General features: G+C 43.7%; 1 protein-coding gene across 13 annotated transcripts in view; it reads right to left on the reverse strand.

Moving 5' to 3' along the window:
- LOC146869509 (stAR-related lipid transfer protein 3-like) overlaps positions 1-27,704 on the reverse strand; it is a 128,605-nt gene that overhangs the window by 60,400 nt on the left and 40,501 nt on the right. For 11 of the 13 annotated variants that reach the window (XM_085603396.1, XM_085603386.1, XM_085603334.1 and 8 more), the window contains one exon: positions 5,014-5,091. The exons of the other annotated variants lie outside the window; for them this stretch is intronic. In XM_085603396.1, the coding sequence (XP_085459522.1) occupies positions 5,014-5,091 (78 nt within the window). The remainder of the gene's footprint in view (positions 1-5,013; positions 5,092-27,704) is intronic. 13 annotated transcript variants of the gene reach the window in all.

Genomic DNA, 27,704 nt, shown 5'->3' on the forward strand with positions numbered 1-27,704 from the left:
AAGAAAGAACATTCACTGGAGTCATGATGAATGTGCCTCAGCCTGTAGGCTGTGGTGGATATCCGCTAATGTGGAGTTCCATGTAATCAAAGATGACTGGATCTCACCGTGACAGCTGTGGGGTATTCAAGGCATGCAACACTCCAATTATAGGACCTGTGGGGCCCTAGTCTCCACGCACATTTGCATTCAGGTGAAAACCTTGAACAACATTTTTTTCGGGATAGTAAACAGGCTAATATGTATTTAAACTGGCTCCATCCAAACAAGTAGTGAATAAATGAAAACAATGTCAAATCAACATATCCATGATTGTTGCAATTTATTCATTGCCAAAATGTTACTTGAATCTCCATCTTTTTCTTTGTACAATCCAAAATTTTCAAAAAATAACTTTTCTAAATGCCCAATGCATTTCGAGCCTACTGGCTCTTCGTCGGGGGCTGGGTATCTAGTAAGAAAATAAATCAACAATGTATGTATTCTAAATGAACATGACAATGATGTCTAAACGTCAGTTAGCAAATACACGATCAAATTGCAGGTATAATAATAACATGCTGAAACTCAATTAAATAAGTAAGCTGAGTGAGCGGATAATAACCATGAGTGACCAGCACCATAAAGTGTTTAAATGAAGTTGTGTGAAAAAAAAAAGAAACGTGAAAGAAGAGACGCTTGCTGAAGCCGTTACCTTAACGTTCAACAGAAAAAACGCTCTTCAAAACGTGAAGTCCGATCTGAAAAGAAAACCATGGTGATGTCATCTCTAAAACAATATAAACGCGAAGCTAACTGGAACGATCTAGTGAAGAATCTTACCAACAAGGTTCAGTATGGTCGGACCAATTCGGAAACCAAAAGGTAGAGAAAACCTGACGAGCTGTTGGTTCAAAGACCAACAGAAGAGACTGTTAACGGCGGGAAAAAAGTTCGCGCGTATATATGAAAACGTACTGAAAATAGACAAGGTGACTGAAACGGGACCCTGATAAGACTGAGAGGAACTCTCGTATATATCGAAACTGTACTATAAATAGACAAGGTCGCATGTACGAGACTGATGACGATAAAATAAAAAGTGAACGTATTCAAGGCATCCCACGCTGTCAGTCGTGGTGTTCTCCAGGGTAAAATAGTGCAGTCAAGGATAAAAGGTCTCATGCTACCAATGGTTGGGGGGGCGCACGGGATCTTCTTGAATGAGGACCCTCGCAGTCCAGTGCAACAGGATCTCGCCCTGTGCTCAGTGGTGTCCTCACTGCTGTCAAAAATAAAGTGCCTTGGCCTATCGCCTGCAGGGTCTTTTGAGAAGGGGTAAATTCAATGTAGTAAAGGTTTCTCAAAAAAACATCATGATTGAAGCCAGACCATCTTCTCTACTGCTCTTCATAGGCCATGGACACTTCTGAACGAATGTCTAAATGGTGCATCCTCAAACTAAAACAAGCATTGAAAATGCAATAGGTCTCTCCTTTAAGTTAAAGCCATTTGCTTTGCTATACAATATTATTAGCAAAACAAATGGCTTTAACTTAATAAAAGGCAAGACCTATTGCATTTTCAATGCTTGTTTACAAATGAAGCACTGACATGTTATGTTATATGTATCTGTAAAGTGCACTATCACTCGCGTGGCATACTCACACTTAAGTCCCTGTGATCTCACTGGGCTCCACTCTTTGACCTGGCGGATTTGGGACTTCAGGTGATGATGACATCTTTCCCAGAGAATGTTGGAACTCCTGCTCGGTCTCTACACTGACGGCTCCACATTGAGAGGTGGAGGCGTATGACGAGAGCAGCGCATGCGTGCTGCTTTCGCCAGCCGAGACCTAAAAAGACAGGCCAATGCCAAAAATACCCACATGGATTGAGCAGTCAGTTCCTGGCTTGCTGGGTCTGCTCTTTCAGATGCAATGGCCTGTCAGTGAATCTCCCAGACCTTATCAGTCAGTTCATCCAGGGTATTGACTGCTCTAATTTATACGAAGAACAAAATATTACGTGGATAAAAGAAAACGTGTTCGTCTTTTGGGAAAGTGTCATTGTGCAAATTGCATTACAGAAAACAATACGATTTCATTTGACCATTTGGTCCGGTGCGGGAGGCGGGCTTCCTGATTCCGCAAGTGACAGCTGAACAACCAAGCCACATTCCACCCCGGCCCCAAACTGTTTGTACTTTAAGAGTCAACTGACAGGACTGTTTGTCAACAGGTATTCCGAAACAGAGATTGTTCTACAGTTAAAAAAGCCTAGAGAGAGCAGGCATTGCATTACGTGACTTGTGGTATGCGGAACACATTGCTTTGCAAACCCTGTGAACATGCTTAGGAATGTGTTTTTTCTAAGTGGGCGAACCTGCTTTCTAGAACGGACAAGTTTTCAGCACGTCAAGGGGAAGGGTCGTTCCACTTTCATAAGACCTGAAACATGATCACGCGCTTAAACGGGGCTACTGTGCGCATATTTTGTTGACGTCCCTACTGCAAGCGAGTTATTGCTTTAAATTTAAAGACACAGATAAAGCTTTATCACCAACTTGACCGATTGCCAAACACAGAGTCACAACACTGCACCCTACCCTAGGAGAATTATTCCTGCACCACTAAGTATTAGCAGGTGCTATGGTTTCCATGTGAACAGGCTACGGATAATCTGGAGAGGAGCAAAAATATCCATCAAAAGCCATCATCATCTGCAAAATCAAGAACCTGCAGACACGTGTGCTTTTTTATGAAGTCTGACTACAAACAGCGTTTGCTGTCTGGACGACCTGTTCCATTCTTTAAAAACAAAACAAAAACTAACAAACTAACAACTAACAAAAATGATGCACTGAGAGAGCGGACTATGGTATAACCCCGCTCAGCTATTGCCTTCCACACAGTTTTCATTCTTTGCAATTGGGCGGAAGGGCTGTTCATCAAGGCAATGCCATTTTGTGGATGGTGACATACATTTCCATTAGGTTTTGGTGATGGGGAATGGAGTAGTCCTGTTATGTATCATGACATGGAGCGTGTGATGGAGAGGTAATAAGAGTGGTTTAACTAATTTACTTTGCTGAAACAACAACAACATTTGAATTTCTAGTTTATGGCTTTTTCGTTCAGAAAGTGTGGTCCAGGATCACGTTCAAGTAAAAAGGAGTGCAAAAGGCACACTAGAGGGCGCTCAAACACAAGTTAATGCAATAGCGAAACCATAAGATGCGGATCCAGCCACGCCACCACTCATATGTCCCCCAGTTCCCTCGCAGCGCCGCGGAAGGCCATCAGCTACCAGACAATCACAATACATACACCCGGCTAAACATATATAATAAAAACAAAAACAAACATGCAACGCCTAGAGCTTTGCGGGTGTGTCGGGAGAGCCGCTCAAAGACTGAGAGGGCACAGGGCGACCTCTGTTCAGAACCCAGAATCCTACTAACAAACTGTATGCAAACGCAGCCGCGTGTATATTTTGCTTCGCGCTTTCACTTTAAGTGAAAGCGCGATGCGAAAATAAACACGCGAGAGTCAAAAAGTAATGGAACAAATCCCCACCCATGGAGAAGTCAGCATGAAACTTACCTGTTGGAACAAATCGCGTCCTGCAAACATTCACTGGCGATTTTAAGCCAAGTGAGAAGAAAAAAGTGCGTGGGGACAAATAATGGAGTGTCACGCCGCCAGTAAACGATCCAATGCCGGGAGGCGTGGCCAAAAGGAGACATGGCAGCAACAAGGAGGGACTAAGAAGCCTCCTTTACAATCAGAAGCCAGCGTTTTGCAGGTAAGATGACCCTAACCAATTAAAACGATGGGCGGGTCTTCAACTCCGCCACCGAGAGCTTCAGAATATGCATTGATTTCAAGAAGCTCTCGAATGCCGCGAGCAGCGCATGCGCTGCTTTCGACAGCTAAGACCTAAAAAGGGGACATTAACGCACACCTGGAAGGATCCACAGGTCAGATTAGTTTACTTCCTTTATTTAGCACAAACAGCTTCAAGGCACCGGACGAGGCAAAGCAAAGATAAATGCAAAGACAAATATAAAAAATGTAAACACAAAGTTTTCAAAAATGAACCGTTAGAAGTTAAAAATAATGTTGTTTATGCAAAAAAACAGAAAACAGAAAACCTGAACACTTGAATGGGGCATAGGTTGCAGTAGTCTGTTTTCTATTTCTCCTGCAACGCTAAACAGGAAGTGAGGGGAATTGAGAAAAATAATGGGGAAAGGTCAGAAACCGATGGCTGATCAAAAGTGAGGCAGGAAAAGTAAGTAGGAATTAAGTATTAAAAACGGAGCAATGCAGAGAGGTGAGGGAGTATTCTGCTTCTAAACTCAGTTGAAAAACAGGAACACAGTGAAACAAATTGTATGTAGTGAACACGTAGAAAAGATATCGGAATATACATTGTTTTAATCATGGGTTCTGCATGTTGCATTCTTTTCTTCCGCTTTTGGGAAATAAATCCTGTAGATTTTGATTGCTGTTGCATATTACTACAATTAAGGAATGAGGAAGCAAACACTGGCAAAGTCAATGGGACAGGCATTGTCGCCAGTCTGTTTGCTTTGTCAATGCTACTGTTGCATTGTCCTGTTTTTTAAATAAAAAAAAATTAAAAAACCTTATTGGGAAAACTGCTGGGCTCTCAAATAAAAAATTAACAAAATAAAGAAAATATTGGCTAAAAGCAAAATCTTTTTTGGATGTCACAGCACACAGTGCAATAGCAGTCCTTGGCACTTAATTGATTGAATGTTTGTGTGGACGTGCTCCTTGTGAATCTGCGAAAGGGCAGCGTGCCGGCACTTGATGGCTGAAGTGGCCCACACATTGCCCCATAATGTATATTGTGGAGTCATGCACATTTATTCCACCCACTACACACGACCAAAGGATGAAGAGGGCTGGCTGAAGGCCCCATAAGTTAGTATATTATCTGTATAATGGTAGTAAAATTAAAAGGTCTTGATTAAACTCAGACCTTAAAACAGGTCGCACTTACAAATATATCGAAGAACGAGCTTGAAAACGTATACTCCAAAATCTCCTTCCTCAGATTCTCCTTGATCCCATCACTGGTCTGAGGATGAGAAACAACAACAATAATGGGTCATAAGGGCTGTGGAAATCAGAGGTGAAACTGTATGAAGACTACAAGATTAAGCTTGCCATGAGAAACCTGAGCACAGTCAACAAGTGTTTCAAGGCACTAACACCTGAGTATCGTACATGAAACCCCTTTGAGAGAGACCTATGATCGTCACTGGCATTTGTAAATACTAAGATAATCAACCTATATATAGGATATCACTTAACAAAACCCTTTTAAAGCCCCAACTAAAGGCACAGTTCTCTTCTTGGTTTTAAATACATTAGACATAAGTAGGACCATTTAAAAGATGTACAATTCTTTTAAATTGTCTTCCATCGAAAGCTAAATGGAAAAGAATACTAAGTCCATCCCAAATAACCAAATGTACACTAAGGTGTCTACCCAAGGGGGCAGATCCCAGTAGTGTTGACTGGGTGCCATGGTTGAATATTTATTATAGCCATTGTGCTCGATCAAGAGTTATCCGAAGAGGCCACCTCGCCAACTACAGGAAAACCATGATATGTAGAAGTATGAGACCTAACACGGCTAGTCCCAAAGGGCCATCCGTCACAATGGTCACTCATAATGTTGCCTTGAGATACACTGCAACACTCAGTCCAGCCCCAGGGGCTCCACAACCTCTCTGGAATGATCTCCCTTCTTATATTCTTCCCCTGTAGGGGACATAACTGCTTATCTACCTTCACTAGAGGGATAGGAGGATTCACATCCTCACAGCTAGCACCCACTGCACTCCTTCCTTTTCCATAAGGTTGTAGGCCATAAGGTAGTGAAGCATGGATGGGTATGCAAGTGGTTTGAGGGACTCTGCTATGTCCCATGCTGCTCCAACAAATGGATAGGGAGGCCTGCCGTAACTATTTGCCATGTCTGAGGCAGCCTATATCTTCTGGCGCGCCAAGTCCTACCATTGCCATCTCTCAAACCTACACCACTCCACACTTGAGATCGAAAGGGTCTGGGCATTTCGCATAGCAGTGGCTTCTTTACATCTCCTACCACACTTTCAGAAGCGAAACCTCTCAGAACCTGAAGCTCCCAAGGAAACCGCCAGCCGGTGTCCAGGCCCCTCCACCCTGCGTTGGTCTCTTACATGCTGATGCAGTATCACAGCCCCAACTGCAGCTCTGAACACAATGCGACTGAGAACAGCCCAACACACTCACCAGGGGCAGCACCTCAGTTATGGCGGAGAGACGTCACCTACTAAAAAATTGAATGATAATAAAACCAGTTTATTATCATTTTATTTTTCTTACTGAGTTAATTGCCAGCCTTAGGGCAGGGGCAGAACCATCCTGACAGAGCGTCACTCAGCTGCAGGGAGGAGAGTTTTGCACTGTAAGTGCGCATGCCGGTTTGGCCGGCTTTCTTAGGACGGCCAAACCGACATGCGCACTTACATTTCTCCAACCCAGCTGTGATGCACAGCCGAATGGAGAAATAGCACAGGCTCCCTGTGCCTGAGCAAGCGTCAGGTCACCCCGATCAGGCCAATTATGGCGCTGCTCTCATGCTTGTATAACCAGCATGACAGCAGCGCTGTGATTCGCCCATAGGAGTCTGTGCAGTGTGCCCAAGGTCAGGAGAGGAGCACCAAGGTGGCCGCTGCAGCGGCAGGTAAGTGTTTAAATGTTATTATTTCCCCTTCCAACCACCTACTGCCCCCCAACCCCCGGCGTTTGCTTTGGCACACCACTTTGCTGTTAAAGCAGCCGCCACTGACTCACTGCAACTGCACACATATTCACCACTGCTGACCTGTCTGTACACACACTCACTACTTCTGGATCACAACCAATCAACTATCAATATGCACTGTCAAGCTACAGACCAAGCACACACTGCAGACACTGCCCTTTGTTGAGCTTGAGGCAGCGATGGCCTTTCGACTATCAGGCGACTAGGTCTCCAACGTGCACTACAAATTGGTGTATGGTACACAAAATTATGCAATATTAATAAAAAATTACACTGTGATGATTTTCACATTACAGCATTTCAAACTTCATGTATTTTTCAGCATATGTGATGCTTACAAAAACGAAGTAGACCATTGCAAAATATAAACATTACACACTTTGCCCAAACAAAACAACAAAACCCAATGCATTTCGGGACTCTGGATCCCTTCATCAGGGGTAATCTGAAATAAATAAAGAAATGGGAAACGTCTCAAAAGATGCACGTCTGAATCAAAAGAATTGTCAAAATGATTTGAGAGCGTCTTACAGTCATAAGTGGTCATGCACCCTACACCTCATCGTGATAAGATGAGTGACACGGTGTGGTCAGGGCACTTACTATTTTCGCTGGGGCGACGCTAAAAATAGAATCTGTAATAACAGTATAAACCAACATGGATGTATTAAAAAGAGACAAATGGCCAATGCTTTTGTGCATAGTCATATTGATAGTTCACGTACCTAGGTGAACTGTGTTCAAAGTTCTATGTTCACTCAAGTAATTTTTCTGTGGTCACGTGGTGTCACGCACCTCACATGAAATTATGCCTGATCCCCAGACAAATAACGGGGAGGCAGCGCACTCCTATTTGTTCAAGATAGAAAATTGATTTTATCACTTGTGACTAAGGTGCTGGAGTGGTATGCTTGCTGTCAATCGAGCATAATGTCTGAAAGAAAAAGAAACTAACCATGCGGTAGTCGCCACTGCGCACAGTGCTAGGGGTAACTATGACCCTTGATTATTAATCACCTTATCAGATGCAAATTAATCAAACAGATCAATTGAATTCAATGAACATTTATTGATTCATATATGTAAATCATTTTCACACATATACATATAATTCATTTTGTTACAGAATACATCGCTTGTAGTGTATCCTGATGCTGATAAACATATGTCAATAAACAAACAAGGTACATTTTTGGTTAACACAGTTTAGTACACGAGAGAATAAAGATGAGCCCAATGCATTTCGGGACCGACACGTCCCTTCGTCAGGGGAAATCTAAAAACAAAAACACAATAATGATTGACATTACTAATAATCAAACACATACTGGTTGTACCCAATGAAACCCATTACAAATGATTCAACAAACTATTAGCCACACTACATCAGTGGTGAGACAAGACCCAGTTTTTGCAGTGTGTGAATACAACAATTTGCTGTGCTGAAATGGAGGCAGCAAGAACCACGCCACCAGAAAAAGTCATACACCGTGGTGATAATCAAGAAAGTGATGATTTGTACTCTACTGGAAAATATGAGAGGAGGAAAAGGTGATTCAAAGGTATGTATGGCGAGGTGGACTCACCTCGACTAATGTACCAAAAAGAAACGCATTGAAGGGAAGATTGCGGGCAAAATCGTAAATACCAGCCAATATAATTCTGCGGGAGAAACAACGGTGCAAATTGTAGAAAAAAGGCTGGGTAAACGAAATGATAAGATACGAGGGAACGTGGCTTCCCACTTACCCACCGCTGATCGCGTGGTGAAACAAAAGTAGTGTTGTGCTAAAAAACGTAAAAATATATGGATAAGAATGATGGGGCAGTCTCATGAAACAAACGAAAAACAGCCTTGAAAACAAACGAAGCTATGCGGAAAAAACATTGAGAGAAACTTACATGGATGTCAGAGAAGAAGAGCGCGAACCGTTGGATCAGGTGAGGACCAGTACCTGGAGGGAATACTCGCGAGACTGCAGAAAGCCGCTAGATAAAGACTAAAAAGGGAGGACGGCTCCAGTGGGTGACGTCCTATGTGGACCATATTAAAGATAGAAACAGGACAGGCGAGAGTCCCGCCATGATGTAATAGTAAAGGTCTAATGCTACTAAGGACAAGTGCACATGTAATAGGGATAAAATCATGAAGCTTCCTCATAAGAAACACGATGGGGGATAAGTGAAGATGGATAATAAACTACTAAAAAACGGGGGGAGAAATGTCAAAAACGAACCCGATGTCGGGCTTCAAGGTCAATCTATACAATACGGTAAGTAAGGAATACAAAAGGGAACGGGACAACTAACTGCCCTCAAAGGCATACGGTACTGTAAAGAAGAAAAAAGATAGCTGGTGTAAAAAATATATATAGACCAAACTCCATGGGAAGAAAGAAGGCTTCGCAACCAGAAAGTGATAGTTGAGGTACAGATAATAAATGTCAAAAACCTAAAAGTGTAGTGTGATAAATGGAGAGTGAGTAATGAGATCAGAGGACTGTCCAGGACTATTGCATCCAAACGCAGGTGTGTAATTGAAAGAAGATATAGATGATATGGGAAGAAGAGATTGAGTGTTGAGGGAATCCTGAGGTTTACTTTAGAAAGACTTATTATAAGAAACATGACATATCCAGACGATCATTAAGACCAGATGGGGTCAGAGTATGTCGTTTTTGGATCCAGTAGATTTCTTTACGTAACAGCATGTTGGTAACATCTAAACCTGGTCGAACGTTTATTGTCTCAATAATTTGGAACCGCAGTTGTGAAATCGTATGTTTGGCCTCGGTCCAATGAGTTGCAAGGCTTGAGGTAGTGTTCTTGTGTCTGATTCTGGATTTATGTTCAGTTATGCGAGTTTTAATTTTTCGTTCGGTTTTCCCTACGTATGCTTTTCCGCAAGGACATTTAATGCAATAAATGACGTTAGCTGTGTTGCAGTCGCTGGTATGTTTGAGCTGTATCTTCATGCCAGATAAAGGATGGGTTAACATGTACCCTGTGATTACATTGTTGCAATGAATACAAGATAAGCATCTTCTCGTCCCATGGTATAAAGTTGGTTCCTTAGTGATGACCGGGGAATTCAAGAGAGTGCGTAAATTTCTTCCTCTAGTATACGCAAACAGGGGTTTATGTTGAAACAGGTCATGAAAATCCTCCTCTTGTTGTAGAAGTTCCCAACGGGAATTAATGATGTTCCTTATGTCGGGAGAAATGGTTGAAAATTTAGTCACAAATACCAGTCGTTGTTGAGGAATGCGTGGTTGTTGTGTTAGGAGATCCTGACGAGGTTTAGCCATAGCTTTTGATAAACAATTCGTAAGAACTTCCTGGGGGTAACCCCTTGCTGAAAACCGTTTAGAAGTTTCAAGTAATTCAGTGGAACTGTTCTCAGTGTCAGAACAAATTCTACGAATCCTGATGAACTGGGATAAAGGCAGGTTCCTGATAAGACTTCGTGGATGGAAGCTTGAAAAAGCTAGTACGCTGTTTTGGTCTGTAGGCTTGTGGTAAACGGTAGTTTGAAAATGATTGGATGATGTTTTCACAACTTGCACATCAAGGTAATGTATGGTGTCTTTATGAATTTGGTATGTGAGTTGGATGTGTGGATTTATGCTGTTCAAAGACTCAATCATTGTGGTAAAAGATAGCTCGGAGTCGTTCCAAATGAGGAAGATGTCGTCAATGTAGCGATAGTAAAGAATGATTCGAGACCACCAAGTGGGATTGGCAATGATGTTATCCTGCTCGAATTGCGACATGAAGATATTGGCATATGCTGGTGCTCCGGAAAATCCCATTGATATTCCTGTGAGTTGTGCAAAGAATTTGTGTTGATATTCAAAGTAACTGTTATGTAGACAAAATTTGAGGAGTTGAAGAATGAAAATTTTCTCAATGCCTATATCCTCCATTTGGAGAAGCGCCCATTCGACCGCATCGAGACCTGCTGTGTGCGGTATTGAGGTGTAGAGTGCTGTTACATCAATTGTACATAAATAAATGGAACTTTGAGGATCAATCACAACTTGTTGTAAAATCTGTAGAAAATGTGTCGTGTCCTTTAAGTATGTACACCACTTCTGGACGAACTGTTGTAAAAAGTAGTCCAAGAATTTCCCAGCGGGATCAAAAATGGAGCCACATCCGGACACAATTGAACGAAATGGTGGGTCATTAGGGTCCTTGTGTATTTTAGGGATCATATACAATTGAGGCCTCCGTGGGTTAGTAGTCGTTAGGTAAAGGTGTGTAGCGTCATTGATCCATTCGTTGTCGCATGCCACCTTAAGGAGATTATTAAGCATATCTTGAAGTTGGGCAGTGAGATCAAAAGGAAGTAACATATAAGTGTTAGTGTCCGAAACATGTGATGATACTTTAAGATGATAATACTCAGTATCCATAACCACTTTGGCCCCTCCTTTGTCAGCAGGTTGCAAAGTAATCGATGGATTGTTGGCAAGATTTTGAATAATATTGCGATCGTATTTAGAGACATTGCTGTAGTTTTTTGGTCGATAATTGAGTTTTTCAAGATCTTTGTTGACTAGAGTCTCAAAAGTATCCAATGTCTTATGCGAAGTTGGAGGCATAAATGTGCTTTTTGGTTTAAATCGCAACTGAGTCTGTTCAGTTTCTTGATGGTCTGAAACTACAACATTGGTGAAAGTTTTTTTCAGTCCGATGGTACGCATGAATTTAAAGAATTCACCCTGTGTTTGGAGAGAGGTGGTGTGGGATGTAGGTACAAATGACAATCTCCGTCCAAGGAGGGTTGTTTCATGCTCGTTGAGTGTATAGGAGGAAATGTTGATCACTAGATTACTGTTTTCCCACTGCGTAGAGACTTTCCGCCTGCTTCCTTTCCCTCTGCGTGTTTTTCGTGTTGTACTTGCTTGGATTGATCTAGATGGGCCAGAGGACGCCCATGATCCATAGCTTGAGCTAAAAAAGGAGTAGGAGGAGAAGTTGATGTGCCTGATGCCGTAGCGACAGATGAGGTAGAAGGTCCAGCTTGTTGAGAGAGAATTATGGCTGATGCTGGTGTGCGGCTAACGGTTGTATCTTTGTCTGAGACTAGACTCTCATCAGAAGATATTGGCGTTTTCTTAGTGTCAAACCGCTTTCGGGTGTATATGTCGGCCCAAGTATAAACCTCATTCAGTTTATAATCAATCGTGTCCCGCCTATACTTGCGTAATTTGCCTTCTTGCAATTCTCTTTCATACTTCGAGTTTCTAGTTAAGTACTTCTAGTTGCAATTTCCAAGAATCAGACTCCATACGCATCTGTAGCTCGCTTTTAAGAGAGTATATTTCGTCCTCAAGATCTTTGATGGTTTTAGATAATTCCTCTATGATCAACAGTATGAGGTCTAAGGCGCATTTGTTAAGGATAGCGTACCACTTATCCATAAAGCTTGTATTGAGATTAAATCGAAATGACATTGGTTTTATAGCTAGACGTAAACCTCTGGGGATCCTCTTGGCTTTGTGATATTGAACAAGAGTTGACGCGTGCAATTTTTGGTTAAGCTGTCTCCTGGTTATGAATTCACGTTGACGTAGTTGTTGAGTAATGGTTCCACCATGAGTGTCAGTAGTTTTGACTTCTAGAATAAGGGCATAAATTTCAGTTGCTTCATCAGAAGTATAAGCTCTAGTGTTAGCTCTATTGTCTGTGATATTAGTAATAGTATCAAAAGACATGTTGATTGGATGGGTGCTGCTGCTGAGACAGTGCAATCAGATAAAAAAACGGGGAGGCAGCGCACTCCTATTTGTTCAAGATAGAAAATTGATTTTATCACTTGTGACTAAGGTGCTGCAGTGGTATGCTCGCTGTCAATCGAGCATAATGTCTGAAAGAAAAAGAAACTAACCATGCGGTAGTCACCACTGCGCACAGTGCTAGGGGTAACTATGACCCTTGATTATTAATCACCTTATCAGATGCAAAGTAATCAAACAGATCAATTGAATTCAGTGAACATATATTGATTCATATATGTAAATCATTTTCACACACATACATACAATTCATTTTGTTACAGAATACCTCACTTGTAGTGTATCCTGATGCTGATAAACATATGTCAATAAACAAACAAGGTACATTTTTGGTTAACACAGTTTAGTACACGAGAGAATAAAGATGAGCCCAATGCATTTCAGGACCGACACGTCCCTTCGTCAGGGGAAATCTAAAAACAAAAACACAATAATGATTGACATTACTAATAATCAAACACATACTGGTTGTACCCAGTGCAAATGATTCAACAAACTATTAGCCACACTACATCAATGGTGAGACAAGACCCAGTTTTTGCAGTGTGTGAATACAACAATTTGCTGTGCTGAAATGGAGGCAGCAAGAACCACGCCACCAGAAAAAGTCATACACCGTGGTGATAATCAAGAAAGTGATGATTTGTACTCTACTGGAAAATATGAGAGGAGGAAAAGGTGATTCAAAGGTATGTATGGCGAGGTGGACTCACCTCGACTAATGTACCAAAAAGAAACGCATTGAAGGGAAGATTGCGGGCAAAATCGTAAATACCAGCCGATATAATTCTGCGGGAGAAACAACGGTGCAAATTGTGGAAAAAAGGCTGGGTAAACGAAATGATAAGATATGAGGGAACGTGGCTTTCCACTTACCCACCGCTGATCGCGTGGTGAAACAAAGTGGTGTTGTGCTAAAAAACGTAAAAATATATGGATAAGAATGATGGGGCAGTCTCATGAAACAAACGAAAAACAGCCTTGAAAACAAACGAAGCTATGCGGAAAAAACATTGAGAGAAACTTACATGGATGTCAGAGAAGAAGAGCGCGAACCGTTGGATCAGGTGAGGACCGGTACCTGGAGGGAATACTCGCGAGACTGCAGAAAGCCGCTAGATAAAGACTAAAAAGGGAGGACGGCTCCAGTGGGTGACGTTCTATGTGGACCATATTAAAGATAGAAACAGGACAGGCGAGAGTCCCGCCATGATGTAATAGTAAAGGTCTAATGCTACTAGTGCACATGAAATAGGGATAAAATCATGAAGCTACCTCATAAGAAACACGATGGGGGATAAGTGAAGATGGATAATAAACTACTAAAAAACGGGGGGAGAAATGTCAAAAACGAACCCGATGTCGGGCTTCAAGGTCAATCTATACAATACGGTAAGTAAGGAATACAAAAGGGAACGGGACAACTAACTGCCCTCAAAGGCATACGGTACTGTAAAGAAGAAAAAAGATAGCTGGTGTAAAAAATATATATAGACCAAACTCCATGGGAAGAAAGAAGGCTCCGCAACCAGAAAGTGATAGTTGAGGTACAGATAATAAATGTCAAAAACCTAAAAGTGTAGTGTGATAAATGGAGAGTGAGTAATGAGATCAGAGGACTGTCCAGGACTATTGCATCCAAACGCAGGTGTGTAATTGAAAGAAGATATAGATGATATGGGAAGAAGAGATTGAGTGTTGAGGGAATCCTGAGGTTTACTTTAGAAAGACTTATTATAAGAAACATGACATATCCAGACGATCATTAAGACCGGATGGGGTCAGAGTATGTAGTTTTTGGATCCAGTAGATTTCTTTACGTAACAGCATGTTGGTAACATCTAAACCTGGTCGAACGTTTATTGTCTCAATAATTTGGAACCGCAGTTGTGAAATCGTATGTTTGGCCTCGGTCCAATGAGTTGCAAGGCTTGAGGTAGTGTTCTTGTGTCTGATTCTGGATTTATGTTCAGTTATGCGAGTTTTAATTTTTCGTTCGGTTTTCCCTACGTATGCTTTTCCGCAAGGACATTTAATGCAATAAATGACGTTAGCTGTGTTGCAGTCGCTGGTATGTTTGAGCTGTATCTTCATGCCAGATAAAGGATGGGTTAACATGTTCCCTGTGATTACATTGTTGCAATGAATACAAGATAAGCATCTTCTCGTCCCATGGTATACAGTTGGTTCCTTAGTGATGACCGGGGAATTCAAGAGAGTGCGTAAATTTCTTCCTCTAGTATACGCAAACAAGGGTTTATGTTGAAACAGGTCATGAAAATCCTCCTCTTGTTGTAGAAGTTCCCAACGGGAATTAATGATGTTCCTTATGTCGGGAGAAATGGTTGAAAATTTAGTCACAAATACCAGTCGTTGTTGAGGAATGCGTGGTTGTTGTGTTAGGAGATCCTGATGAGGTTTAGCCATAGCTTTCGATAAACAATTCGTAAGAACTTCCTGGGGGTAACCCCTTGCTGAAAACCGTTTAGAAGTTTCAAGTAATTCAGTGGAACTGTTCTCAGTGTCAGAACAAATTCTACGAATCCTGATGAACTGGGATAAAGGCAGGTTCCTGATAAGACTTCATGGATGGAAGCTTGAAAAAGCTAGTACGCTGTTTCGGTCTGTAGGCTTGTGGTAATCCCATAGATCCCCAGACACACACTTCTCTGATGAAGGGTTTCTACATACCTTCAACCACACAATAGATTTGGATATAAAACATTCACAGAGATAACCAGTATAGATACACAGAAAAAACACAGTTGAACACACAGAATTAAAGAGTCAACTGCAATTAGATCAACAACCCATCCTTTGATACAATCTTCATGCCCGCAATTTCCACACTTTGAGCAAAGTCGTAGACCTTTTTGACAACACATGTTTCGTCGAGATGGCATATCACCCACGCCTTCATCAGGGCTTAATATAAACAACTAACTGTAATGCTACCAATATAAGGATGTTGTAACAATATCAGGAGTACTCTCCGGTGCTATTGGGATATGAAATATAGCATTTTGCACATGAAGAATTCCATCTTCAATGGTAGCATTACAGTTAATCGTTAATATTAAGCCCGGATGAAGTTAGCTAAAAGTTCAAAGACTTGGCTCAAAGGGTGAAAACTGGAAACATGAAGATTATATTAAAGGACAGATTGTTGATATAATTGCAGTGGACTCTTTGATTCGGTGTGCTCAAAGGCGTTTTTTTCAATGTATTGAGCTTGTACAGTTCACTAAGGTGGTTTGGTGGCCACCTTTCCGTTTAGAGGAGTGTAGTAGTGCTCAGATCAAACCACATCACTTTCTGACAATTTAAGTGTGCGCCACTAGTTATACCAATCCACAGAACAATTTGTTACTATCAATACACAGATTAACAAAGGACACACATATTCACATACACAAACAATGCAAATGCAGACATCCATATATTCACACAAACATGTAGACTAACATATCAATTCAGTCAAACAGCAACACAGATAAGAATTCAAACCTATTTATAGGCACCCATCTATATAGCTTGGAACAAATGCAAGTATGTGCAGAATCCACACAACGCAGAAGCAACATAGACAAAAATAAACCATGGTTATGGAAAGCTTGAGAGAAAAAAAAAAAGATGTGGTAGGGGCAAGTCTACCGCACAGTAGTGCGTCACTTAACCACTGTCTAGTTAAGAGCTTCACAAACTTTTTAGAACCACTTCCACTTTTTAGAACAACAAACTTTTGCGGCCCACCTAGCTTTAATGGACATAAGGCAGGTGGTTTTTTGATGTAACTAAAGCATCGTCTGCCAGTGCCCTCATTAACAGGCAGCACATCTTCTATTGAAAGGCCACTAAATTTGCAGAGACATAGAGTTTACTATTAAAACTATACATAACAGAAATCTGGAACACCGAACATAGAGAGGCTGTGGCGTTGTGGCCAGGGCTGCTGACTTGGGAGCTGGAGAACCAGGTTTGAGCCTCGGTGCCGGCACAACATCCTATAATTCTGAGCAAATAACTTAATCTCCATGTGCCTGTTAAAACGAATATGTCCTTGTGTAATGTAACCGGCGCACATGTAAAGCGCTTCAAGTCGACTTTGTGCTATATAAAACAAGCTACGACTAACAAAAATGTGAGAAAGGGGCATGCTACGACTGGAATGAGGTGGTGGGAGGGACAGGTCAGCATGAACGGAAAGGGGCATGCAGCAAAAGAAGTGCGGTGGTGGTAGGGACGGGCAAGCAACCAACTGCATGTAGAAGCTGAAAAGTTAAAAAAAATATGTTTGTTAAAAGTGCTCGACCAATGGAAGGACACAGGCTGCCGGAAGCAGTACTTGGTCCAAGTACCACAGCAAGGTCGAAGACGTGAAGCCAAGCAGGAAGCTGGAGGCAAGAGGAGAAGTTGACCAACAGTAAGAAAGGAAACAAGAGTGACGTGGGATCCAACTAATGGTAAGTAAAGGTAAGTAATGGGCGGGCTCCAAGCCCCTTTTTTTTTTTTTTCAAACGATTTTTCAAGAATGGCGCAAACTAAAAGCATAAGCAGCAATTTGTCAGAAGATACAGCATGACATTTGACTACTGCCTTTGTATTTAACTTGTCACATTTGCCGCACTTCAGAGTTTAAAGGCATCTTAATTTATAGCTTGGACTTTTACGACTCACCAAAAATCACTAGTGGCTTACGACCTACAGTTTAGGAAACACTGGTTTAAATAGTTTAAACTACACATACATACATGTACCATGAAGGTGAAGAGCCCAAACAATGGGAGACTGCATGGACTTTACAGAAAGAGAGTCAGTAAGGTATCCCACAATGCTTTTAATTATGTGTTTTGAAAACGTGCAAGCGGTGCTTATAGTCCTTGCTTACGAGAAGCAAGGCTGGCAGTAACTGCACCTCTTACTGCCAGCCTTGCTTCTATAAGTACAAAGTGCGTATTTACACACCGTTTGCAAGTTTTCAAAACACATAAATAAAAGGCGTTGTCATTTACAATGCCAATAGCTCAAAATCTCGCAAATGCGAGACCTATTGCATTGCAAATGCTTGTTAGTTGTGATTCCACAGGTTGACCTGGAATTTACCCTGCATGTAAAAATGTGTGAGGCGCACTTTTGGCAGTCCTTGATGCTTGCATCCTCTGTGTTTATAGTGTAAGGCAAGACAGGGGTTGGGGCTGTAGTCAATATGGAAACTCACTTGGTATGCTGTAAACAATCGCAAGGCAGACATCTGGGTTTCCCTTGGCAGACTTGGTTAGCTAATGACAAAGCAGTGACGGTGGCACTTGAAGACGAACAGAGTCCGTTCCTTCCAGCCCTAGAACAATGCCGTTTTACATCAACAAATCTTTCATATTGCCTGAACTGCTTTCATTTTTTCTTGCACCAATGCTTCAGAAGCCTTGCAGACTGCTAAAAGCACAGCCCACCCTGCAGAGGTGAAGGTGTGCAATAAAGAACTGCTTTACGCTGGTTCTGTGGGAATAAATAAATATGAGATGCATTTGGTTCTTTGAAAGTGAGAAGAGTCAACGGTGTCCTGTGTAACGTCCTTGTTTCTTCCAGTGCTCTTGTGTGTCCAACGCGCCCTGGGCTCTCTGATTTTCTGTGAGAAAAGGAGCTTACCCATAAGACTACCCTCAGTACTTTTCGCTAATGGGGAGAAACATTTTTAAACAAAATAGGTAAATCGCACGTCAAAGGATAGAAAAACTAGTGGGACACTTTCTTAGCAGCAGGCAGTTTAACCCTCTGCGCTGCCTTAGGATGAATCAAACTTTCCACTACAGAAACCTCCGGTCTGTTTCTAGGAAGCAGATTAATGACGGGGCTTCTCTTGACATTTTAATTGATGTCTGGAAGTTGCTGGAGGGCAGGAACGAAACTGAACGCGCGGTGGGAGCGCAAGAGACGCCATGAGCGTGCACATCGGCTGTCCCGGCGCAAGATGAAGATCGCCAGAGAAGACACGCCGTCTATCCGCGCTGAGGCTCCGAGTCTGAATCAGAGGCCGAAGCGTCCTTGAGCGGCCACCTGGGCAGAGGTACACTGAGCACCCCGTGAGCTCTGGAGACACGCTGCAAGGCATTGCACGATGTATGGCGTAGCGGTAAGGAATACGGGGGGGGGGAGTAGCTGTATGGAGGGGGCGTCAGGGGCTGAAAGGTTCTGCTGCGATGCCTTCATCCTGGCGAGGGTAGGAAACGAAGTCTGTAGTCCTGGAAGAATATGGTGGGGGTCAGCAGAGCGCAGGGCTGGCTGACACAGGAGGGGGTGCAAGGACAGCTGGGGATTGGAGAGGAGCGACCTGGTGAGATACGCAGGAAGGTATGTGGCAGTAGGAGGAAGCGCTCGCCTATGTGTAGAGTGTGTTTGTGAGCCAGAGCGAGATGGAAGCGAGAGAGTGTTTGTAAAATATGAGATTTTGCATGATTAATCTGGTAAGATAAGACGTAAATTTTCCGTCACCCCTGTTCACGTGTTTGAGAGTTGTCCGCCAACCATACCTTCACTCTTAGTACAGAAGTAGGCGCCTGCTTTGGCCAGGGGACGACTACTTAGTGCACGATGATCGGGAATCACTTAAGTCAGTGCCTAATTGTGCCATGGGGTACTTCTGAGTACACACTCAATCGGAGCATACGAATGTTTTTTGAAGCATGGCAAAAATTGCAATGACAATGAAGTCTAAATCCGTTTTCCAAGCGAATAATTATTTAAACACCAATTTTTTTTTTAAAAAACCTAAACGCTATCTTTTCCAGCCATAAAACAAAATAACCCCACGAATCCTGTTGTACATGAAGAGTGTGTCTGCGAGTGGCCGTTTTGAAAACAAGGGAGTTTACCATTGCTGTTCAGGAAGGCGGCATGACCTACGCAGCGCTCGTAAAGGAATTTAAAAAAACGGGTGAAAAGCAATGTTAATAAAACAAAAAGCTGTGCGCTTGTAACGGAATTTTAAAAAAACGTGAAGCAGCAACAGGGGGAAAGTGACGGACAGAAAAGCAGCGGGTGGAAAGCAACGTTAAGCCAATAGTCCGGGCTTGTTGTAGGTGTAATGTTATTTGTTGTGTAATATATCTGGATGAATGGACAGAAGCAGCAAAATAACATTCGGGCGGCACCCTATGCTAAGCACACATTTTTAGCTTGTGTTTTAAGCCACGCCCTTTATTACAGCGGTCACACCTCTATGAGCGACTCCCGTTTTTTATCTCACTTAAAAAGAGGGGTAGGGCTGGGCCAAGGTCAGTGAAATATGATGCCTCGGATAGGTGGAACGAACTGGAGGCTGGTTAATCACATGTGAAGCCGATCCCTCTGGGGCAGTGTTAGTCGGGCCAGGCCGGCCCTTTGCAATGTGGATAGGCCAGTTTAGGGCTGGAGCAGTGCCACTTACTGTGGGCTCCCTTGGGGTATTGGAATACACTAAAACATAGGTGTTGCTTTACAAGCGCTCTCACACCAGATTAGCGGATGCAAGACAAACAAGTGAAAGCGCGTCACTCACCGGGGCTTGAGGACATCCCGAACTGAGCATGCGTGCACATTACCAAAGTGAAACTGCGTGAGGCTTGCAACGATGGAAGGGGGACAGGAGTTGTGCACATCGCGTGTCTGTACGCGTGCACATCTCCTCAGTAAAAAAAAACGCCATACACGTTTGGAATCGAGTCAACTAATGAGCAACAGCACTTATTCGATTTCCTGCGCTGTCATCATTGGGCCAATCGTTTACAGTGATGTTATAATTATGCTTTATTTGAAACAAACCCTACCTCTTTTTGTGCACCTTGTTCCTTCGCCTCGTAAGTACACAGGGACTGCAGAAGCCTCCCGCCTTCAGCCTCGAGCGCATTGGGAGGATGTCGGCAGAGACAGGGCGCGAGCGGAGTCCCTCCGGAGTGAGAAACAGCGCCTCTCCTTAGCCGTGCACAAAGTGCCGAACCGCCGCCAACTCAGGCCGATGGGGCAGTACAGCCGAGCGCGCGGCGGGAGCGCTCGAAAGTTAAGAGAAGCTGTGCGTGTCCAACTCAGGCCGATGGGGCTGTCCAGGTGAGCGCGCGGTGGGTGGGAGCGCTTGAAAGTTTAGAGACGCCTGCCATGCTCATCTGCTGCCCGGGGCAAGCTCCAGGCGCAAGCTGAAAGACACGCCATGCGCGTGCCCATGTGCTGTCCTGGAGCAGGCTGATACACACGCCGTGAGCGTGCACATCGCCGGTCTGAGAAAGTGCACATCTCCTGTCCCCCTTCCAAAGTCAAGTTGGCAACAATAGATCTCGCTAGCGAGCAGCTTCGCTGCATCGCTAGGCAAGACCTAAAATGCGGACGCATCTTTGAATTCAGATATCCTGTAGTGTTGCATGGGGTAGGAAACCATGTTAAATGCTGCAGTGAGGTCCAGGAGGAAAGGAGGTTTGCCGTGTCTCCTCTGTCCAGTCTCATGAGGATGCAGACATGGGTATAACACACTAACAGGGCACTGGAACGAGGGCTTTCAACACAACACAATATCCAGAGCCCGAGTACTGTGCCATGAGGGATCTTCCACCCAAGGCACAAGAGCATTGTGTTGCAGGAGCCTTCAAAACAACACACAGAAACTTCACACAAAGGGACTATGGCATGAAGTGTGTCCTTGCCAGCTACATGAACTCTGCACAGCTCTGCTATGGTCCTCCCTGTAAAGGGTAATCTTTCTAGAAAGATTCCCCGTATTAGAAGATCTTCCTGCACACTGGCTACCCTGGGTAACACCTCACTTCGTCCTAGAAAGCAGGCCTCACCGGAACGAGTGCTTTAAATGGGCAGGTGCTGTACCTGCACTTCTTAAAAGCGCTGCTGTAGGAAGGCATAGCCGTCACAGGGGTGATCCTAGCTGAGGTGTAAAGTGCGCCGCCTCCGTCAAGGGTCCCCCTCGCAGTGGAGCCTCACATTCAGGCGGCCATCTTCCTTCGTGGCCAGACCACGGCCCCCAGCAGGGGAGATTGATAAATAAAAGAAAAAATGAAAACTCTTAGGGGGCCCCATGGGCCTCGAAACTCTGGAGTCTTTAAAGGTGCAAGGCCTCATGGCTGGGAGCAGGCGCGGGCCCTGGACAGCTGCCCATGCCTAGTGCCGGGAGGGGGGGGGGGGTATCTCAAACGTGCATGGCCGATGTAATTAAGGGCGTGGTTTAAAGATACGCAAGCTAAAAATCCCTGCTTAGCACAGTCTGGCGTCCGACTGGTATTTTGCTGCTTCTGCCATTGTATGCAGATATATCATACAAGTAACATTACACATACAAGACGTCACGGATATAGGCTTTGCCAATGGTTGTTAGTTGTATAAAATAAATAGCAATAACTATGGCTTCGTTGTATACAATATTGAACATGCTTCAGTTCTCTAATGAGGACACCGAAAGAACTAAAACGAGTCTCTTTAAGGTTACCTCAAAGGCAGTGATGGGTGGTACTGCTGCAGAGTTAAGATTTATTTTTCACCCTGAGGGCAAAAACGTAGAGCCTCAGCACCTGCTTTTTAGCCCAGCCACTTAAAGCCCTGGCTGTATCTGTTGGTGCTATGGTGCGATTTGTGTTGGTAAGGTGAGATGGAACTCAGCACAGTTGTACTCCATTGCCTCACTTGCACACTGTCTTGCCCGGTACCACACTTGGAATACCTCCCGGCTTCACCCGGCCACAGCACATGTAAAGCGGCACAAACCAGAGAAAGAGGGCTAACAGTAGCTACCAAAGCAGGGGCAGCCAAAACAACGGCCAGAAAACTGATGGGACGATTGTTACCAAACACAGATGCAATAATCCTGCACGTGTGGCCGCTGACCCTACATACATACAATTCTTGACCTCATTATTTCGAAAGGGCAGACCGTCACCTTGGACTTTATTACCCCATGTGACTGGTCAGACCACCACTGCATCCTTGTTTTTTTTATCAACAAGGAGGTACAGGTGTGGAAGCCCAACCAACGAAATCAAAGATATGGAAAAGGGACCTCAGACTAGTAAACCCTGTTGAGCTAGCCGCCCACTGTACATCTGCCCTCTCCTCTCAAGTGGACCTGACTGAGGTGCAGTTACTCACTGACTCCTACAATGTGACCATCTCCAACATGAATGACATTGCTCCACTCAAACATACAAATGCCTTAACAAAAATATCCAAACCGTGGTATAATGATAACCTAAACACGGAACGTCGCAACCTTAGGGCAGTTGAACGCTCCTGGAGATCAAATCCCTCCTCGCACCAACTTAAACTCCTAAGAGACGCTAGGAGCCTTTACTACAAACAAATCAGGAACGCCAAGTCTAACTATTTCAGACACCAATTAGATCAAGCGGCAAACCGGCCCAAGAAACTTTTCGAATTGGTCAAACAGCAATCAATTGTAGGTCCAAACCTATCGGAACCTGGAAGCAGTCCACCCTCCTGCGACGATCTTGCTTCTTTCTTCATTGAGAAATCAAAACTTATATCCTCTGACCTCGCTGCTAAGAAGGATGTACTCCTCTCCTCCAGGGCAGCCTCTCCACCTGACCTCTCTGAAAAGCTCAACTCTACCCCCCTGATCCCTAAGTACAATGCTGCCTGGGACACCTTTACCCCACTCAGTGAACAAGACATCAAAAAGATTCTCCTGAATATCAACCCTTCCAACCACTTCAGTGACCCGTTACCCCCATCCATTTTCAAGGAAATCAAGAATGCACTCATCCCTACCCGGACAAGGATTGTAAATGCGTCTCTTTCACAAGGCACAATCCCGGATTGCCTAAAAGCAGCTCAAGTATCCCCTATACTAAAAAAACCTAACGCTGATAGGACAGACCTCAATAATTTCCGAACTATCTCCAACATCCCCACCCTTGCGAAACTCCTTGAAAAATGCATTCAGTCCCAACTCTGTGCTCACATTGAGAACTACCAGCTCTTAGACCAACATCAATCCGGCTTTCGGACGGGGCACAGCACTGAATCGGCCCTCATTCATGTATTGGATGACATTCTAAAGATTCTCGATCAAAACGAATCCTAGCTCCTGATCCTCCTTGACCTTTCCTCTGCTTTTGACACGGTCAATCATGACAACCTCTTAGCCATCCTGCAAAACAGGATGGGTTTTGGTGATCACGTGCTACAATGGTTCTCGTCCTTCCTCCATCACAGATCGCAAAGAGTCAAGGCAAATCACTCTCTCTCCAGGCCTTCGCCTGTTCTCATGGGGGTCCCCCAAGGATCTGCGTTATCTCCTATCCTCTTCAACCTTTTCTTGGAACCATTAGCTAACGTACTGAACTCCATGGATATTCATTTCCACATGTATGCCGACGACACGCAACTCTACTTGAAAATCTCATCCCCGGAAAACCTCATATCACTTAACACCATCCTAATGTATACTCAAAACTGGTTAACTGAGAACCATCTCCTGCTCAACACCTCAAAAACAGAATTCTTGCTCGTCTCCCCTCAGAATTACACCCCCAATTTGACCCGTGGCTGAGCCACCTCACTGCTTTCAACTGCACTCCGCTCATCGTAAACTCAGCCAAATCTCTAGGAGTCACTATGGACAAGAACCTGAATATGAAAAATCATATCAGCAATACATGTAAAGGAGCAAACCACTTGATAAGAACACTCAGAAACATCAAACCTTTCCTCCCTCTTAAGGATTTCAAGCAGGTGGTTCAAGCGCTTGTCCTACCGAGGCTAGATTACGGTAGTGCCACCCTCTGTGGCCTACCCAAATACACCCTGGCTCCGCTAAGGGCTTCACTGAATGCTGCTGCTAGACTGGTTACAGGCTCCAAACGCAATGAACGCATATCGCCAGTCCTAAAAACTCTAAATTGGCTCCCCTATGAAGCACAAATCCAGCAAAAAATTGCCACTATGACGCACAAAGCTAACCACTTCAAGACGCCCAGGTACCTGGCACAAAAACTTGAACTATCTTGTGGTGCAAGAGCCTCCAGAAGCGCCACTACCTTACTCTTGAAACCACCTATCCTTAACAAAAAGAGAACCTGTCACAGAGCCTTTTCTGGCGCGGCTCCAAAGATATGGAACTCTCTTCCTCCAGAAATACGCAGAATCTCCAGAACAACGGTGTTCAAACTGGAAGTCAAAAGATTCCTGATGAATAAACTCCTTCAATAATTGGGCTAGCCCCTTGGCCCGTTGTCCTTGTTCCTTCTTCCATTGTTTCAACATTTACTACTACATTTTTATTTTTGTGTGTCATACTGTGTCCCTCTGTTGTTACACTGTACCTTGTTTAACATAACTTCTATTTGAATTTTCGTGCACCTTATGATCATTTGTGTTTTTAACTTGTTGTTGTTACATTATTATCCTTCCAGTTCTAGTTTCATTGTAAAGCGCTCTGATATCCATTGGGATCTTGTTTGCGCTATATAAAACTTTATAAATAAATAAATATGAATACATTTACAAACTCTATCCATTCCTGTACTATATCTGATCCTCTCTACTTCAAAGGCACCCACCAAAGAGCAGAAAGAGACAGACGGCTGAAGGCAGGAGGCAGAACAGGGCACCAAATTCGGCGGTGGGACCACAGGAAGGGACAGAGGGCTGAAGGCAAGAATCAGAACAAGGCACCAACCTCGGCGGTGAGACAGCAGATTGTTGCGGAAAAGGCAAGAGGCAGAACAGGACACAGGCTGTGGTGATGGGAGAATGGATTGCTGCAGAAAGGGTCAGACTGGAAGGCAAGAAGCAGAACAGGACAAAGGCTTCAGTGGTGGGAGAGCACAATGCTGCAGAAATGGTTAGAAGCTGAATGCAAGATGCACAGGGGTTTTGGAGGTGGGACAGTGGATTTTTTGAGAAAAGGACAGACAGTGGAGGGCAAGAAGCAGAACAGGACATAGGGTTCGGTGGTCAAACAGCAGATTGTTGCAGAAAGAGACAGAGGCTGAACGTAGGAAGTAGAACAGGACACAGGGTTCGGTGGTGGAACAGCGGATTGTTGCAGAAAGAGACAGAGGCTGAACGTAGGAAGTAGAACAGGACACAGGGATCGGTGGTGGAACAGCGGATTGTTGCAGAAAGAGACAGAGGCTGAACGTAGGAAGTAGAACAGGACATAGGGTTCGGTGGTGAAACAGCAGATTGTTGCAGAAAGAGACAGAGGCTGAACGTAGGAAGTAGAACAGGACACAGGGTTCGGTGGTGGAACAGCGGATTGTTGCAGAAAGAGACAGAGGCTGAACGTAGGAAGTAGAACAGGACACAGGGATCGGTGGTGGAACAGCGGATTGTTGCAGAAAGAGACAGAGGCTGAACGTAGGAAGTAGAACAGGACATAGGGTTCGGTGGTGAAACAGCAGATTGTTGCAGAAAGAGACAGAGGCTGAACGTAGGAAGTAGAACAGGACACAGGGTTCTGTGGTGGAACAGCGGATTGTTGCAGAAAGGGACAAACTGGTGAGGGAGGAAGTAGAACAGGAAACTGGCTTAGGTGGTGGGACAGCAGGTTGTTACAGAAAGAGGCAGAGGGTAAAGAGGGCGTATGACAAGTAGAAAGCGAGGGGCACACAGGCCCAAAATGACCCAGGCAGGGAGTAAGAGGTGAGCGTAGGAGAGGAAGGACAAATTGCAAGCAAGATCCATCCATCCATGAGGTTGAAACAGCTACTTACATAAAAAGGTAACGCACCAATAGTACTCCAAATGTGATGAAGAAGCTATGCTAATGTACCGCAATCTTGACTGGCAGCACCCTTATGTCACTGGACTGGGACCATCCCTCTGTTTTCATGATATTCCTAAATGGTGCTTTGAAGTTTCGGTGGGTCCAGCTATGTTCTGCTGCATAGTCCACTACTTGGATACATTATGCCAATAGCTTTCCTCTTCTGATGATAATAGGTCACTAATCAAAGCTAGTTGTGGGTCATTAGAATAGGGAAAGGTGGCAGATAGCGGTGCATCATATTACTAGAAGAGCAGTGAATGTTAAAGGTCAGAAGGAAGGAGCTTTGGAAGAGCCCTCAGGAGGTCTTAGTAAGACAGGTCAACACAGAGGTGCACTTTTAGACATGTCTCAATGTGGGAACAGCAGTACGCGAGGCAAGTCAGACTGGATGAGAGATGGCCTCTTCACGTCCCTGCGGAGGGATAGCAGCTAAAAAAGAATGCAGATTACGAGAACATTCCATGCACAAAAGTGCAACATTAGTTTACGGTGAAAGGAAAATATTTGTGGTTGTGATCCAATTCATTCATTTTGTTATGGAATTGTAATATTTGGGAATCCCCTCTAAAATTCCATGTGTGGTCAAGGAATGTGTGGTCAAGGGGAAAAAAAAAAAAAGAATCACCAAATCGTACCACTGGACTTCAATAACATTGTTTGAATGTCATTTATTCGTTAGTTATAGTCGACCAATCATGAAAGTACATCAATATTTCTACAGTAAACAAGTGTTTTGCAAACTCTGGAGCATTGCGGCCTACTTCACAGTTGCCCGACTAGATCTAATAAAAAGAATTACCGTCCACACAACTTTAATGAATAAGGATTAGACAATTCTTGGATTTTTATCGATCATACAATAGATTTTTAGACTCCCCGCAAGTGCCATAATCAAGATACCTTAGAATTGGCCCTACTGGGGTGAATAGTGACCGAATCGAGGATTACATTATATGGCCCAATAAAGCTTCCTTTTGCACCTTGCTGACTAAAGATTGCCATCAATTCTAACAAGACAAGTACAGTAAATAGTTCAAGAAACATAATATATTCAAATTGTCTCCCTGAAGTTTTACACAAAACGTAAAATGTACTAAACATATTTTAAACTAAATGTTCCCAAGAATAAGGTTTACTTTTTAGAATAACACCCCAGCAAAGACCTCTTCCACCACACCCACCATGTTCGCTTGTCATACTGTACTTTTTGAGCAGTTATGCCGAATTACTTGTCAAATTCAGACTTAAGCACCTGAATACCAGAGACAGATACCACCCCCGCCCCGACTTTGGATGATATAATACGCAGA

Source organism: Triturus cristatus, chromosome 1_1 (genome assembly GCF_964204655.1).
Source record: "Triturus cristatus chromosome 1_1, aTriCri1.1, whole genome shotgun sequence".
NCBI classification, from domain to species: domain Eukaryota; kingdom Metazoa; phylum Chordata; class Amphibia; order Caudata; family Salamandridae; genus Triturus; species Triturus cristatus.